The sequence below is a fragment of the Jaculus jaculus genome, chromosome 15, assembly GCF_020740685.1.
Source record: "Jaculus jaculus isolate mJacJac1 chromosome 15, mJacJac1.mat.Y.cur, whole genome shotgun sequence".
Lineage (NCBI taxonomy): Eukaryota > Metazoa > Chordata > Mammalia > Rodentia > Dipodidae > Jaculus > Jaculus jaculus.
The window spans coordinates 21,363,968-21,381,407 of NC_059116.1; the positions used below are offsets into that span (position 1 = coordinate 21,363,968).

The window sequence follows — 17,440 nt, forward strand, 5'->3', positions numbered from 1 at the left end:
ATCAAGAGGTGCCTATTATCCATTGTTTCTTCTCTCTTGTTGCTTCACTCATTCTAGCAGAAAAAAAAAAAAAAAGCTACTTTCTTTGCTGTAACTATACCACCAGCTGCAACTTAGCAGGAATTGTAAAATGATTTTTTACATCCACAACATTCTGTGGCCTCAATTATTAGTACTCTGGTTCAAACTTGCCTTTTTGGGGGGCAGGGTTTGAGGTAAGGTCTTGCTCTAGCCCAGGCTAACCTGGAATTCACTACGCCATCTCAGGGTGGCCTCAAACTCATGGCGAACCTCCTACCTCTGTCTCCCAAGTGCTGGGATTAAAGGCATGTGCCACCACGCCTGGCTTTTTAAAACTTGACTTTTTTTTTTATATTTATGAGGAAGAGAAAGAGAATATGGGTGTGCCAGTGCCCCTAGCCACTGCAAAGGAACTTCTGGCTAATGTGGGTTCTGGGGAATTGAACCTGGATCCTTAGGCTTCACCAGCAAGCAGCTTAACTGCTAAGCCATCTCTCCAGCCCAAAATTGGCCTTTCAATCTTCTTCCAGAACCATATGCCAAAAATAAAAAAAATAATAGAAGAAATTCCTGTTATTCACTCTCCTATCTGCTCAAGCCACTCTCTCCATTTGGAATGGCTTTGCTATTAATTTTTCCTACCCCTACCTCTGCTTACTGAAATCACTGAGGAAATGAGCTCACAGTATAACCTCTCCATCAAAGCTGCTCGTCCCCCTCAGATTCTAGCGCACTCTCCCTCTCCTTTGACCTATTATCACAGATATTAACTAATCATAATTACTGTATATCACACTCCTTCCATGTCAAAGAGCTCCTAACAGGACCTAAGTATACTGCATTGTTCAATCATTTGTTCATACATCTATTCACCCAATACTGTATACCAAGGGTCCAACAAATGCTTCCTGAACAAACAGAACCCTCAAGTCACTGAGTTTTGATGGATAAGCCAATAAACATCTCCTCCATTTTGATTTTGTTAAATAAGAAAAAAACTGAGATCTTATATTCCCGATGGTTAATATCCGTAATAACATAGTGCTATTGTATCAGTTATTTTCAGACCAACTAAGCATATTTCTAGTAATTAATATTTGCAATTTCTACTTGGAAGCAAGAATCTGCAGTTATCTTTTCTTAGCTCCCTGTAGTCTCAGCGGACAACAAAGAAACAAGCAAGGTGTAAACCCCTACCCAGCTTTCATAAGGGTCACCTGTAAGGGACAAGTTCCCTGCCTGCGAATCAGTACTTCTTTTCCCTCATTACCAGTCCGAGAATTATTGCCATCAGGGGTCTGGCGAGATGGCTGAGCGGTTAAGGCGCTTGCCTGGTCAGCCTAAGGACCAAAGTTCGACTCCCCAGTGTCCATGTAAGCCAACTGCACAAGGGGACACAAGCGTCTGGACGTTTGCAGTGGCTGGAGGCCCTGGCGTGCCCATGTGTTTTCTCTCTCTCTCAAATACAATATAAAAAAAAAAAATTACAGTCACTCAACTTCTCATTGGCCAAGTCTCCGCAGGGAAGGAAACGGAAACAAGATTTTTGCAATGAGTCTCTACACCCTGGAAGCAGCGCCACTCATTTCCTCGGCCAGATCTTCAGCGGATCCTCCTCTTACAGATTAGGAAACGCGACCCCAGGTAAAGGCCATAATGGGGGGGGGGACACACTTCCGGCCACCGCACCCCGCGAAGCTTGGGGGCGGCTGACATCTCAGAGAGAAAACAATGCTCGCTCTCGTGAGGCCCAGAGGCGGAGATGCAAATTCAAAGCCACTTAAGAATCTCAAAAAAAAAAAAAAGGGGAAAAAAAAACGTCCCCGCCACCGCTTCCTCGCAGACTCCGCGACCCCGGCGCCGCCCGGGGAGACCCGCAACCCGGCTGTCACTCATCCGCGCTCCCCAAGGCCAGGACGACAAAACCACCGCCACCCGCCGAGTACACGGACGAAGTCCACCCGGAAGCCTCCCCCGAGTCGCGCGCGCCCAGCCTACTGCGGCTGCGTCAGACTTCCGAGGCCACGCCCCCTTCCCCCCCTCAGCGGAACCTTTAGTTCGCAGGCCGCTCTAGGCGCGCCCGGAGGCCGCCGTCTCGTTGCTCCGCGGGCCTGACGTCATCGCCCGGCGCCGCAGCGCGGTGGTTGTGGGCACGCGCAGCTGAGAAGATGTCTCCGACGCCGCCGCTTTTCAGTTTACCCGAGGCGCGGACGCGGTTTACGGTGAGTCGGCGGCTTGGGAGGACGCGGGTGGGATCCAGGCTACTCTTTCTTGCCCTCTTTCTCCCTGAAACGGACCCGCTGGACCCTTCCCCCCTACCCTCCGCGCCAGGGTAAAGCGAGGCTGGAGGATTTACGCCGCAGGCGCGGAAAGACGCACTGCCTACCGCCTCCGCCCACCAGCCGACCGGGCCCGGCTGCTCGGGGTTCTGGGCCGCGCCTGGGCCCGCCGTGCAGAGGTCACCCGCTGACCAGCTCTGCTCCGGGTCCAGCTCCTCTCTCTCTCTCTCTCTCTGCGCGCTCTGGTGGGCAGGTGTCTCCGGAAGGGGAGCAGCTGGAGGGCGCGGGCGCGAGTAGGTTTTCGGCTCGGAACCCCGCGTTCCCGCTCCGCCTCCCAAGCAGCCAGCTGATGGTCCTGACAGCCAGTTCACCCCTCCCCCTCTCTCCCTCCCTCTTTAACCCTCCCGATCTCGTGCAGACCCCGGACAGAGGAGCCGGGAGGGGCCAACCGATCACCTTGGGAAGGGTTTCCAGCTGTTGCCTTGTCCTTGCCAATTGGGAAAGGGTAGTTTGTGCAGTCGGGGGGGGGGGGAACCTTTCATTGTCAGCTTGTTTTTCTATCTTAGTAACACCAAAGTAGATGATTTTATTATTCCTGCTACTTGAACTAGAAACCGAGACAGAACCCCCCCCCATAAAAAGTTAAGTGACTTACTTTGCTAGGTTTTCTGACTTTAGATCCATTGGTTTTACTTGTGTTGCCCGTCACAGCGACTCACACCTGAACAGCACAAGCTGTTTGCTCTCTCCGATGTGTACCAATAGTTCATGCGTGTTTCAACTGCTCAGATACTTAACCCTGTTTATGTAGTTGTAGAATCAACATGATGTGAGAGAAGTGACTCTTTATGCTCGGTAGTTGCCTGGTTGCACTGTTGTTTTGTTTTTTGGTGATTAATTTCACCATAATTGCTTACCTGAAAGGAATCCCCCCCCCCCCCATGCTAGGGATATCACTCAGACCCTTGCGCTTGTTAAGCACGCATTCTGCCACTGAGTTACGCTGTCAGCACTGAAAGGCACCACTTAATTGGAGATCATTCAGTCCCGTCCTTCTCGCGTTTCAGTCTGTGTTATCACCTGGAGATCTTGTTAAATGAGGATTCTGATTCATTAAACTTAAGAGTGGAGGCCAGAAATGCTGGGTTCCCAACAAGCTCCCAGGTGAGGTCAGTGCTGCTGTTGTTAATAAGGATCTATAAGCCTCACCTTTACCTGGTTGAGGGTAAGAAACAAGAGGAAGTAAAGGGATATCCCCCGAGTTACTCAGCTTACTGGTGGCAGGGCCAGGAGCGGACAATTAGAGTATTAATTTAACCCTTTATCAAGTTATAAAATAGCTTTTTAAATCTATGTCAGTTGACACAGAATGCATGACTGTAATATTTTCGTCTTTAAATTATGACTTCTTTAAGATAATCACTGGTTCTTTATTCACTGCTTGCTATTTGTCAGACATTGTGCTAAGAAAGTACCTGTAATAGGTAGGTCTTGAGATAGGAAGAAAAGAATGCATAGAACCCGGATGAGCCGGCTGAAAGAACAGCATGAATGTTGAATACACTCAAATGAGCTTGATAGGAAATGATGAGAAAATAGTTTACTCAGGATGTATGCTAGAGAGTAGTGCAAAGTCAGCTATGTAAATTGAGTGGAGTAACATCAAGGATCTTGGAGCCATAAATCTTCAAAACCAAAGAGTGTGATTGAGTCATGTAGATTTTTCTTTTGTTGTTTTTTTTTTTATTAGAGAAGGTCTCATTATGTAGCCTAGGTTGGCCTGGAACTCTCCAGAGTAACCCAGGATGACCTAGAACTCATCATCCTGTGTCTGTCTCCTGTGTGCTGGGATTATAGGTATGCAGCCCCATGCCTAACATGACTTGATGAATACTGTACTTACAGTAAACAATGAGCAAAAATTTTCCAATTGCTTGCCATTTTTGTTTTTGTAGAAATCTACCAGAGAGGCCTTGAACAACAAAAACATCAAGCCATTGTTGAATACCTTCAGCCAGTTACCTGGCAGGTAAGTCCTTGCAGTCCTTGAAAACTGTCTGCCTGAGAATTTATACTTCAAGTGAACTATTTAAAAAGTGAGGGTGTCTTTTGTTTTTAATAGTGAAAATGAAAAAAAGTGTACCCTAGACCAGGCTTTCAGAGGTGTTCTAGAAGAAGAAATTGTAAGTACTTTTTTCCCTTGTTTACTGCTAAAATTTTGTTGGCAAATTAACAAACCATGTATTAGAAAAATTTCTTTTTGTAAAAAAGAAAATTGCTTTTATTCTTAAAATGAATATTTAAACATGGCTTTTATTGCAAACAGTTTTTGTTGTTTATTTGCACATATGTGTGTTTGTATGTATGTGCATGCCACACTTGTTGCTATAAACAAACACACTTTTTTGTGTCTAGTTCATTTGGATGGCTTGGGAATTGAACTCAAAACGTCAGGCTTTGTAAGCAAGCACATTTAACTGCTGAGCCATCTTCCCAGCCCCTCTAGACTATATGTGCATGCAAGTTTCACATGTGTGGGCACATGTGCATGTAGAGGCCAGAGTTTGATGTCAGGTGTCTTCCTCAATTGCACTCCACCTTGTTGACTGAGGCAGGGTCTCCCTGGAGTCCAGAGCAAGCATTCCAGCTTGTCTAGTTAGCCAGCCATCACCAGGGATCCCCTGTCTGTGTTTCCTAAGCACTAGGGTTTTATGTGGGTGCTGGGATCCTAACTCCAGTCCTCACCCTGCATAGCAAGAGTTTCATCCACTGTGCCATTTCCCCAGCCCCAAACATGGCATGTTTGTTTCTTAGAAACATGAGCTCACTACCTTGTGAAAGCTAAGTTGATAGCATGGGACTCGGGCCATAATTAAGGATTTTCATAGCTCAGGTGCACTTCAAGGCTCTGACAGTAAGAAAAATTGATGTGCTTAAGGAGCAAGGTAGTCGAAGGTACATTCTCTCATTTATATATAAACGTAGCATGTCCTGAACTAGCATAAAAGGTCTAGTCCTAGGATGTTTATCTTAAGAGCTAGGAATCCATGCCATTGTTTTCCTGTGGCATCTTCTTTGCTAGTAAACATGCATAAGTAATTAAGTCTAGTCCAACCTCAGTAGAAAAATTTAATCTGATCATGAGGAATCTGCATGTTTGCCTTTGCTGGGCCTCCTGAATGGAAGGGAAATGCTTAGCCACTAGTTCTTGGTCAAGCGCAGGCTAGCTCCCAAAGTGCTGATTCCCTCAGTCTGCCATATAACACAGTTTCCCCTTGTTTCTAAGACAACTCTGGATCATGGTGACTTTTTTCATACTACCTTTTCCATTGTGGTTGTGAGATACTGGGAAAGTTTTCCTTCTGAGCTGTAATTTTATTTGTAAGATCAGTGCTATATACAGCAACACAATCAACCCTCAATAATCCCTGGTTATGATGCAGTTTTATAGTACTAAGCACTGCCTCCTTCCAGAAGACCTTTCCTGAGGCCCCAGCATTAACATATTTTAGTGTTCAGGCCCTGTCTTTGTCCTGTACCATTGATTCAGTCATGACCTCTACACTTCTCTGCCTGAGCATGCTAATGTTAGCACTTTTCTGAGACCATTGAATTTTGATTGACTTACTATTTATTATCTGTCATACTTCTAAAACGTGTATATTTCTGTTCATGTTTTGTTTTTATGAAATTATCATACATGAGAACTATCAGTGTCCCTTTGTGTGGCAATCAATCAGTTTGATGTCAGAGAACATGCTATTTTGCTATTAAATTAGTCCCAAACTCTTGCTTGTGAATTAAATTGTTTCTCCTTTGTTGGTAGATCAACCATTCATCATGTGAAAACGTTTTAGCTATTATTTCTCTTGCTATTGGGGGAGTGACTGAAGGTAAGTTGTTTTTTTATTTTTTGTTGATGTTTTTAAGTTAACTTGGATATGCCATGTTTTACTTAAAACTTCTCCCCATACCTCTGCATCTCTCTGGTTTTGTTCCTTCTGTATGCATGGTTCTATGCATCCAGTGCATTGCCTCATGGGTGCCAGTGAAGTATCTGCTACTGACTTAGTCCCCAACCCCTTGCTCATTTTTTGTAAGTTTTGTCTGACTCCTGCCTTTGCCAAGAATTTGTCCCAAATGAGTTTACGCTTACTTCTCATCTCAGTGATGCAGGCACACTTTGGCACTTTCTTTGTGGTGCAGGTGTTTCAATGGTGCATAAGTGTTTATTGAGCATCTACCATGCGCCTGGGACTAAGTTGGGACCTGGAGAGTCAAGGGTGGAGAAAACATGTTTCACATCTGTAACTAGTGGGTGACGGAGCAGATGAGTGTGTGGAATGAGGATAATGAGAGCAGCAGGACGGGTGGGCCGGTGGAGAGGGGTCTGTGTGCCCTGCTCACAAGCAGCTTCGGAAGTGCTGGGATCAAGAAAGGTGGCTGGCAGGAAATCTCAGCACATGACTTACAATGCGGAGTGGCGGTGCAGGAGAGGTGTAAGAGACAGAATCAGCAAGGGACATAGAAAGCACTCATCCGCTCTCACGTGCCGAGAGCTCAGGTACTTTCTGGAAAAAGGAATGAAAAAGAGCTCATTAGCATTCGTTAACCCAGTTGATTAAAATACTCAGTTCAAACCGTATATGTGAAGGCTGCCTTTTAATCTGTTAAGCATTATTTATACCAGGTCTTATTCTGATAACTATTTCTACAGACCTGGAACACAAGGAAAAAATTATTACCCAGTGTCACAGCAAACTTTTGTAAACTTAAGTTCCCTGAATTCTGATTTTACCTGTTAAAACTCTTAAACCCTCCAGTCATTCATTCGTTCATTCAGCTTAAGTGGGTTCCGCAAAGCAGCTTCTCATACCCAGCTTTCTGTTGGTTGCCAATGTGTGCTTAGTTCATTGATTAATGGTGTTATTCTTACAGGACTGGTGATGGTCTTAAGATGAAGTTGTCCAGTCTATTCCTAGCACCTTAATTGAGAAAGATGGAGATTTATGAACTTGAGCTGTAATAATAAGACTTAAATAATTAATTTCTTTTACTTTGCGGGGGGAGGGTTTCTTACAGTGTTCATAAATATATTTTATTTAACATCTGCTCAGCATCTACACTGGGAAAGTGGCTTGTTGACATGTGCTCAGCTCTACAGGAGTGCTACCTCAGTGTCTCAGAAGCAGAAATAAGGTGGTCTGCCCAGAGGGATCAGGGAGGTTTTGTACATGAGCTGACATTTCTGATATATTTTGAAAGAGGGAGTCCAAATTTGCTGTGTGATAAAGAGGGGACCAACTTGGGCAGAAAAAAATGCTTCTGACAAAACAATGGGAGTATGACCATAGCGCAGTATTTAGAAACGGGGTGCAGGAAGGAGCTTGCTGCACAGCATAAAGGCCTGAGTTCAGATCCCTATCCTCTAGGTAAAAGCCAGGCACAACAGTGGATGCCTGCAGCCCCAGTTCTGGTGAGGTAGAGATAGGATGCTCCATAAAGCTTGCTGGCCAGCTAGTCTAAGTGAATGAGCTCCAAGTTCAGTGAGAGAACCTGTCTCAAAAAATAAGGTGAAGAGCAATTGAAGAAGACACCCAACACTGACCTCTTCTGTGCCTGCGCGCGCACGCACACACACACACACACACACACACACACACACAGATCGAGAGAGAGAGAGAGAGAGAGAGAGAGAATGAGAATATGGGCATGCCAGGGCCTCCAGCCACTTCAGATGAACTTCAGATGCATGTGCCTCCTTGTGCATCTGGGTTACATGGGTCATGGGGAATTGAACCGAGGTCCTTTAGCTTTGCAGGCAAATGCTTTAACCAGTAAGCCATCTCTCCAGCACATAATTATCATTTTTAACTGGCTGCACCTATATTCTTTTGAATAGCGTAGTGGTGAAGAGAACAGACTATGAAGCCAGACTGCCTGGGTTCATATCCCAGCTCTACTATGTGCTGGCTGTGTGATGTTGGGCAAGTTGTTTAATCTGTCTCAGCTTTCCCATTCTATTATATGAAGAAAATATGTTCTACCTTACAGGACTATAAAAATATATTTTTATATGTAAAGCTCTTAGTGTGCCTGATAAAGTGTTATAAAAAATTACTGTATCATTTAGTATACGTATCAAAAACCATCATCACTGTGTTGGGACTTTTAGGTTGCTTCCGTTTCTTGTCCCAAAAAGCCTTGCTGTGAGCCACAAGGTATACCTTGCCTTTGGCATTATTTGTGGTCAGCTGTTTTACCCTGTAGCAATTTAAACTTAGAAATTGCCCTTTGCCCCCTCGAAGGTGTTTGTACCGCGTCTACACCCTTTGTGCTCCTGGGAGATGTGTTGGATTGTCTGCCTCTGGATCAGTGCGACACCATATTCACTTTTGTTGAAAAAAATGTTGCTACTTGGAAATCAGTAAGTGCCTTAGTTTCTGTTCCTGCTAGTGTTCTCTCTAGAGATAACAGAATTCTGAGGACTGCTTTTATTTTGGTGGGTTTTTGTTGTTGTCGTTGAGCTCATACTTCTAGTATTACTGGTTGCCAAAATATCTGTCCCTGAGAAAGAATTACATACTGTGTTTTCTTGGGTAAACCAGAACTGAATGTAGAGAAAAATTTGATTGACAAAACTTGGTTAGTAAAGAATTAGTTGAAAATACAGGTATGGTGGCGCATACCCATTTTTTCTGGTACAGGCAGGAGAGCTGCAGAATTCTAGGCCATCCTGGGCTACATAGAGAGAACCTGTGTCAACAAACAAAAGGCAAAAAGAAATTAACAATTAGATGTTGACAGGCTACTCAGTATTGTGTTGTCTTACATGTCTGGAAATTGGACCTCACGGGGCACTGACAGGAAGCACCAGCAGCAGTGGGTTCTCAGTGCGTGCCAGGGCTATGCCAGTGGGCTGTAGTCATTTGCCTCGGATTGACTGAGCGGGTTGTGGCAGCTTCTGAAGACTAGTAATAATTTTGTCTTATTTCAGAATACATTCTATTCCGCTGGGAAAAATTATTTACTACGTATGTGCAATGGTAAGTAACTCCATGGTAAATTACTACTTTAAAAAATATGCAGCAGAGGCCAAGTGTGGTGGCGCATGCCTTTAATCCCAGCACTCAGGAGGCAGAGGTAGGATTGCCATGAGTTCGAGGCCACCCTGAGACTCCATAGTGAATTCCAGGTCAGCCTGGGCTAGAGTGAGACCCTACCTTGAAAATACCAAAAAAAAAAAAAAAAAAAAAAAAAAGTATAGCTAAAACAAACAAAAAAATGTGTAGCTAGAGCTGGGTGTGAAGGCACATGCCTTTAATCCCAGCACTCTGGAGGCAAAAGTAGGAGGACTGCCATGAGTTCCAGGCCAACCTGGTATTACAGATCAACCTGGGCTAGAGTGAGACCCTGCCTTGAAAAACAAACCAGTGAATGAACAAAAAAACATACAGCTAGAAAAATTGGTGGTTTCATTAAATACCAGAGATAACATTTTAAAAGAGATAGTTTCTTTTTTTTTTTTTTTTTTTTTTAATTTTTCAAGGTAGGATCTTGCTCTAGCCCAGGATGACCTGGAATTCACTCTGTAGTCTCAGGGTGGCCTTGAACTCATGTCTATCCTACCTCTGCCTCCCAAGTACTGAGATTAAGGGTGTGGGCCATCACACCTAGATCAAGTAGCTTCATTTTTAATTTATAGTCTAATTTACTAAAACTAATGATTCCCTTTAAGTCAAACTGTTGTTCTAGGTACAAATGAAAATTAGTAAAATTTATCTTGTTCGTTGCTAAACTTGTTTTGTTTCTGATCTATAGTATTTTATTTTTTTCATGACAACAATTTCTACTCCCATTTTGAGAACATTGCCTTAGGAAAACACTTTGGACAAACTGGATAGAAAACTTAGATGGTTGAAATAAACATAGAATGATGTTCATTTCTGTACATGGTTAGATCTCCTACGAAGATTATCTAAGTCCCAGAATACAGTCTTCTGTGGACGGATCCAGCTGTTTTTGGCCAGGCTTTTTCCTCTATCTGAGAAATCAGGTAAGCTTTTATATTTTGCAAGAAAGTTTTTCTTAGTTTTTAATGAATTAAAATCTATTAGGATAAGAAAAATGTAAAAAGATGAAAGTGGGGCTGGAGAGATGGTTTAGTGGTTAAGGTGCTTGCCTTCAGACCCTAAGGACCCAGGTTCAATTCCCTAGTACTCATGTAAAGCCAGATGCACAGTGGCACATGCATCTGGAGTTTGCAGAGGCTGGAGGCCCTAGTATGCTCATTCGGTCTCCTATATCTTTCCTTGCAAATAAATAAAATGTGGTTTTTTTTTTAAGTTGGAAGTATAGAGAAAGTTGTCACTTTATTTTCTTAAATTTGTTATTTCAGCCCTAGTTATATCCTGAAACAAAGCCCTTGACTCCTTAAGTTCTTTTTTTTTTTAATTTTTATTTATTTATTTTGTTAAATTTTTATTTATTTTAATTTTTATTTTATTTTTATTTTTTTTTGAGGAGTGCTAAAGCTTGCATTTTAGTGAAAAGGTGGTGGCCCTGAAAAGGGCCTTTGTTGCTGATGGCGGGAGGGCGCGGTGTCCTCAGCCGCCAAGCCGTAGAGCGTGCGGCCCTGGCGCTTGAGCGTGTACACCACGTCCATGGCCGTGACCGTCTTGCGCTTGGCGTGCTCCGTGTACGTGACGGCTTCCCGTATCACGTTCTCCGGGAAGACCTTGAGCACCCCGCGGGTCTCCTCGTAGATGAGGCCGGAGATGCGCTTGACGCCGCGGGCCAGGCGCCGGATGGCAGGCTTGGTGATGCCCTGGATGTTGTCGCGCAGGACCTTGCGGTGCTGCTTGGCGCCGCCCTTGCCACGACCAGACATGGCTGGAACAAGCTTTTCAACAACCTAATTTTTATTTATTTGAGAGCGACAGACACACAGAGAAAGACAGATAGAGGGAGAGAGAGAGAGAATGGGCGCGCCAGGGCTCCAGCCACTGAAAACGAACTCCAGACGCGTGTGCCCCCTTGTGCATCTGGTCCTTAGGCTTCACAGGCAAGCACTTAACCGCTAAGCCATCTCTCCAGCCCGACTCCTTAAGTTCTAAGTGTATTGACTATAATATGTCACTGAATCACACATGCAAGTGGGATAGATATGAACTACCTTATCTAAGTTTCATTTTATATTGCAATTCTATTTTTGTTTGTTTTCTCTTTCAACTACTGTTGTTAGTCATACTTACTTTCCTTCATATATTTTATAACTTTTTATTGTGAAATGTAACGCCTATCGAAAAGTATGGAAAGCAAATGTAGAGATTAATGACTGTGATGCAGACACTTGTCTAGCCATAGCATGGCTCCAGATATGGAGCGCTGCTAGTTCTGCAGAGTCTTCCGGTCATACTCTGTTCCCATATGCCAGATCTTAGTGCCTCTTTGTTTTTGTTTTGCCTACCTTAATATAGGGCCAGTATAGCACACACTTCATATGTTGTGAGGATTGAATTAAAATGGCAGTGCTTGCGTATGGGAAGACCTGCAACATATGATAACAATGAATTTATATGCTGTCTTGTAGTGATAACTAGATCTAAGTGGTTTTTTATTTCCTACTTAAATATGAAATTTCATCTCATTAGAAGTAATCTTTTTTATTTTTTATTTATTTATTTGCAAGCAGAGAAAGAGAGAGAAGACAGAGAGAATGGGCACACTAGGGCCCATAGCTGCTGCAAATGAAGACGTTTGCGCCCCCTTGTGCATCTGGCTTACGTGGGTCCTTTGGCTTCTTAGGCAAGCGCCTTAACTGCTAAGCCATATCTCCAGCCCAGAAATAATCTTTATTTATCTTCTGTTCTCCCATTCTATGGAAAATCAAATTTTTTGTTTGTTTTTTTGAGGTAGGGTCTCACTGTAACTCAGGCTGACCTGGGATTCACTATGTACTCTCAGGGTGGCCTCAAACTCACAGCAATCCTCCTACCTCTGCCTACCGAGTGCTGGGATTAAAGGTGTGCACCACCATGTCTGGCTAAATCAAATATCTTGATATTTTTGAAAATAACACAATTTTTGTCTACTCCTAAAATTGATTGGGTTTTCTTTAATTTTCCTATGATGTATCTATGTAAGTATTTCTTTTATCCCACTTGGAATTTGTGAGCATCTTAAATTTAGGGAATAATAGGTTTTTTCCAGTCCACAAAAATTTTAGCCATGCCAGGTGTGGTGGCACATGCATTTAATCCAGCACTCGAGCAGAGGTAGGAGGATCACTAAGTTCGAGGCCACCCTGAGACGACATAGATAATTCCAGGTCAGCCTGAGCTACAGTGAGACCCTACCTCAAAAAAAAAAAAAAAAATTAGCCATTATCTCTTCGATTATAAATATTTCTTTTTGTTTTTGTTTTTCGAGATAGGGTTTCCCTCTAGCCCAGGCTGACCTGGAATTCACTGTGTATCTGGAGGGTGGCCTTGAAGTCATGGCCATCCTCCTATTTGCCTTCCAATTGCTGGGATTAAAGGCTTGTGCCACCATGCCCACCTTAAATATTTCTTTTTTTCTCTTTGAATCTCTAATTAAATATTGATTAAACCTTCTCACTGCATCCTGTCTCCTACTCTTTGTAATGTGTATCTCCGTGTGTGTGTGCGTGTGTGTGTGTGTTCATTGTCTTTCTCCACCACATCATGAGAAAGGTCATAAATGTTTTCTAGGCTATTACTTCCTATTTTTTTTAGCTGTGAATAATCTCATAAGTGCTTTTTAATATCAGTTACTGTGTTTCTCATTTCCCAAAGGTCTTTTTATTTTCATTATTTACACATTATCTGTTGAGACACAGATTTTTAGTTGGCCTTTAGAGATTTAGGTGTCACTCATTCTGGCACCTTCATATGCACTTGGTTTCTGTTGGTTCCCATCTCTTACCTATCCCCAACCCCGCCCCCCAATTTCCTCCCCCCAGTATCTTTTCCCCTTCTGTTCTCCAAAAAGTCTTTTAAGGTCTTCTGCATCACTTTTTAGTTTCTTATTCCCTTCTGATTTTTTTTTTCATGTACATTCATGTGTGGCATGTATGTTTTATGTGTGGGCGTAAGTGTGCATATGTGGGAGCAAGCATGTTGAGATCAGAGGAAACATTTTAGATGTCTTTCAGTGTACTGAATTCTGAAATTGTCAAGACAAACTTTTGTTCTTTCTACTAAAGAACAATGTATTTTTAGAGGGAATATTAAACTATATGTATTTTAATGATATATATATATATATATACATATATATATATATATATTTTTTTTTTTAATGATTTGAGAGAGAGAGAATGAATGGGTGTGCCAAGGCCTCTAGCCACTGCAAATGAACTCCAGACACATACATCACCTTGTGCATCTGGCTTACATGGGTCCTGCAGAAGTGAGCCTGGGTCCTTTGGCTTTGCAGGCAAGCATCTTAACCATTAAACCATCTCTCCAGCCCAGTGAGTTGTACTGTTTTGTAAATATTTTATTTATTTATTTATTTGAGAGAAAGAGAGGCAGATAGAAAGCCAGAGAATGAGCATGCCAGGGCCTCTAGCCACTGCAAATGCACTCCAGACACATCTGCCACTTTGTACATCTGGCTTACGTGTGTATTGGGAAATTGAACTCAGCTCCTTACACTTTGCAGGCAGACACCTTAACTGGTAAGCTATCTCTGCAGCCCCCAGTGAGTTGTATTTTTAATGCAATATTTAAATTACAAATATAGTAGATTTTTTTTAAAAGAAATACAATCTATTTCTGAAGATTTGGAAAATGAACTGTAAGTATCAGTGGATTTACATTGAAGATCTTTTCCTTGTTTCCAATAGGTCTTAACTTGCAGAGTCAGTTTAACCTGGAAAATGTTACTGTTTTCAATACCAATGAGCAGGAAAGCACCCTCGGTCAGAAGGTAAGGCTGTTAGAAAACCTTAGATGGTTTTGTTGATAAGTAATATAAATGTGTTCTGGGGTCATCAAAAATTTAAAGACTTTTAACTTTTTTTTAATTTATAGCAGTTATACTTGTTTTGTATAAAATATTTGAACTACTTAAAATAGAAAGGTAGATTATAGTCAATTATTGAATAGCTGTAGTTTTATTAGATTTGATTATTAGAGTAGCTATACTTAGTATTTTTGTGTGTGTTTGAGTATGATTGCATGTGTGGGCATGCATGTGGAGGCCAGAAGTTAATGCTGATTGTCCTCCTAAGTCATTCTGCACCTTATTTTTTGAGACAGAAGGCTGGGCATGGTGGTGCATATCTTTAGTCTCAACACTTGGAAAGCTAAGATAGAAGGATTGCTTGCCATGAATTCAGGGCTAACTTGACACTATAGAGTGAGTTCCAGGTCAGAGGTAGAATGAGATACTGCCTCAAAAAAAAAAAAAAAAAAAAGTTTGAGACTGGGTGTTACAGTCAGGTTCACTTTGCTGGTCAAAATCACCAACTAAGAGCAGTCTGGGGTGGGGGGGATAGGTTTATTTTGACTTACAGGCCCAAGGGGGAAGCTCCATGACGGCAGGGAAAATGATGGCATGAGCACAGGGTGGATATCACCCCCTGGCCAACATAAAGTGGACAATAGCAACAGACTGTGCCAAACACTGGCATGGGGAAACTGGCTATAACACCCATAAGCCCGCCCCCAACAGATCACTCCCTCCAGGAGGTGTTAATTCCAAAATCTCCATCAGCTGGGAATTTAGCATTCAGAACACCTAAGTTTATGGGGGACACCTGACTCAAACCACCACATTCTGCCTCTGGCCCCCATTAACTGATAACCATACATGATGTACAATACAATTTATTCAGTCCAACTTTAAAAGTCCCTATAGTTTTTATCAGTTCCAATGATGTTCAAACATCCCCATAATCCAAGATCTTTTGACTGAGCCATAATACCACCATAATAATAATAATAATAATAATAATGGCACAGAATAAACATTCACACTGCAAAAGATGGCATTGGGCATAGCAAAAAGTATTCAACCAATACAAGATTTAAAACAGGGCAAACACCAAATTCTGTAGCTCCAAGTCCAAAACTCTAGCCAGTGACAAGTCTCTAAGACTGATAATCCTAACCAGCAACAAGTCTCTGGCATTCCAATTCCACCCCTCCAGCTAGGCTACTCACAGTCCTGGAAAACTTCATCGGGGCCAGCAGCTCTCCTTGGCAGCCATCTCGTGGTCCTGGCATCTCCACTGCAAGCCACGGTTCATCCTCATGGCCCCATGGGGTCTCCATGCAGGCATCCAGCAAACCTGCTTCACATTGCCCATGGCCATTTCCAAAACACAAGACTGTTACAAACTCAATGACCCTCTCTTGCCTGCATTTCTTTTTTTTTTTTTTTTTTTCTAAGGTAGGGTCTCACTCTAGCCCAGACTGACCTGGAATTCACTATGGAGTCTCAGGGTGGCCTCGAACTCATGGCAGTCCTCCTACCTCTGCCTCCCGAGTGCTGGGATTAAAGGTGTGCGCCACCACACCCGGCTTGCCTGCATTTCTTATATTCCACAGTACCAGGTAGGGTGCCAAGTTTGTTAATCCAGGGAGGAAGAATAGGACACTCCTTGAGCACTCAGGCCCATTCAAAAGAGTCTACATTCTTCCTGTTGCCCCAGTGCAGCTCAGCTGGCCCAATCTCAAAGGTTGTAATCTCTCAATTGCAGCTGAAGAGGCTTCAGTTCACCCAAAGTTTTTTTTTTTTTTTTTTCTGTGCCATATCCCTGTGCTCACACCAGTTCATTTCTACGCAGAGCAACCTGCACAACTTCTCAGGACATGGGCATAACAGCAAGTTTCCCACACAAACTGCTAGCCCAATCCAAGCAAAGCTCTTTCTCACCCTCATAAGCCAAACCTCACAGTCCATAGTTCTTACTGCATTCAGGTCTTTCAAATCTGACCAGAATTGTCCATCAAGCTGTACTTACAGCAATGCAAGGCATCTCTTAGGCTAAGGTTTCAAATCCTTTCACATTCCTGTTGAAAATCAGCTCCAAAAGGCCAAAGCACATAGTCAGGTATCTAGCAGCAATCCCACTCCTTGGTACCAGTGTTGCAGTCAGGTTTGTATTGCTAGTAGAAATCACCCAACCAAGAGCAGCTTATGTGAAAAAGAGATTTATTTTGGCTTACAGGCTCCAGGGGAAGCTCCACAATAGCAGGGGAAAACGATGACATGAGCAGAGGATGGATATCGCCCCCTGACCCACATAAGGTGGACAATAACAGCAGGAGAGTGTGTCAAACACAGGCATGGGGACACTGGCTATAACACCCATAAGCCCGCCCCCAACAATACACTGCCTCCAGAAGGCATTAATTCCCAAATCTCCCATCAGCTGTGACCTTAGCATTCAGAACAACTAAGTTTATGGGGGACACCTGAATCAAACTGCCACACAAGGTAACTGCACCCAAAGCTCACCAGTTCAGCTCGAGCAGCTAGCCAGCAAGCCTTGGGGATTCTGTGTCCGTCAACCCAGCTCTGACGCTGCAGGCATGCTGTGCGTCAGCCAGCTTTTACATGGCTGCTGTGGCTCTTCAGTCAGCTCTTCATGCTTGCACGGCAAGCACCTGATTGACCGCGTCACCTCCCCAGTCCTGAAATAAGTATTTGGGTAGCAGTAATCACAAGGTAGATTATAGAGGAGTTGTATTTTCTATTTTAAACATTGCTTGAATTTTTCACATATTTCTATAATTCTATATTATCTCTATAACCACTGCTAGTATTATCTATCTACCCTTATAGGATGCTTTAAGTATTTGAACTAACTTATTTTTTTCCAAATGAGATGATACAATAGATACATTAAATTTTTTTAACTTTATATTTCTGAACCAGAACATTTAATTTTTAGCTTTTAAAAAAAATATTTTATTTTCATTTATTTATTTGACAGAAAGAGGGAGGGAGAGAGAGAATAGGCATGCCAGGGCTTCCAGCCACTGCAAACGAATTCTAGATGCGTGCGCCCCCTTGTGCATCTGACTAATGTGGGTCCTGGGGAATTGAACCTGGGTCCTTTGGCTTTGCAGGCAAATGCCTTAACCACTAAGCCAGCCCAAACC

The 17,440-nt window shown here is 43.0% G+C and overlaps 2 protein-coding genes across 2 annotated transcripts in view; one reads left to right on the forward strand and one right to left on the reverse strand.

The window, feature by feature from the left end:
- The first annotated feature begins 1,617 nt into the window (after window positions 1–1,617).
- The window catches only part of Thoc1 (THO complex 1), a 45,794-nt gene continuing 29,971 nt past the window's right edge, over window positions 1,618–17,440 (forward strand). Inside the window, exons 1-8 of the mRNA XM_045134710.1 lie at window positions 1,618–2,243; window positions 4,256–4,329; window positions 4,423–4,483; window positions 6,127–6,193; window positions 8,609–8,727; window positions 9,298–9,346; window positions 10,261–10,356; window positions 14,173–14,255. Of these exons, the coding sequence (XP_044990645.1) occupies window positions 2,190–2,243; window positions 4,256–4,329; window positions 4,423–4,483; window positions 6,127–6,193; window positions 8,609–8,727; window positions 9,298–9,346; window positions 10,261–10,356; window positions 14,173–14,255 (603 nt within the window). The 5' untranslated portion in view covers window positions 1,618–2,189. The remainder of the gene's footprint in view (window positions 2,244–4,255; window positions 4,330–4,422; window positions 4,484–6,126; window positions 6,194–8,608; window positions 8,728–9,297; window positions 9,347–10,260; window positions 10,357–14,172; window positions 14,256–17,440) is intronic.
- Window positions 10,843–11,190, reverse strand: LOC123455077 (histone H4-like). The gene has a single exon (XM_045134871.1). It carries the CDS (start codon window positions 11,188–11,190, stop codon window positions 10,843–10,845), a length of 348 nt encoding a protein of 115 aa, XP_044990806.1.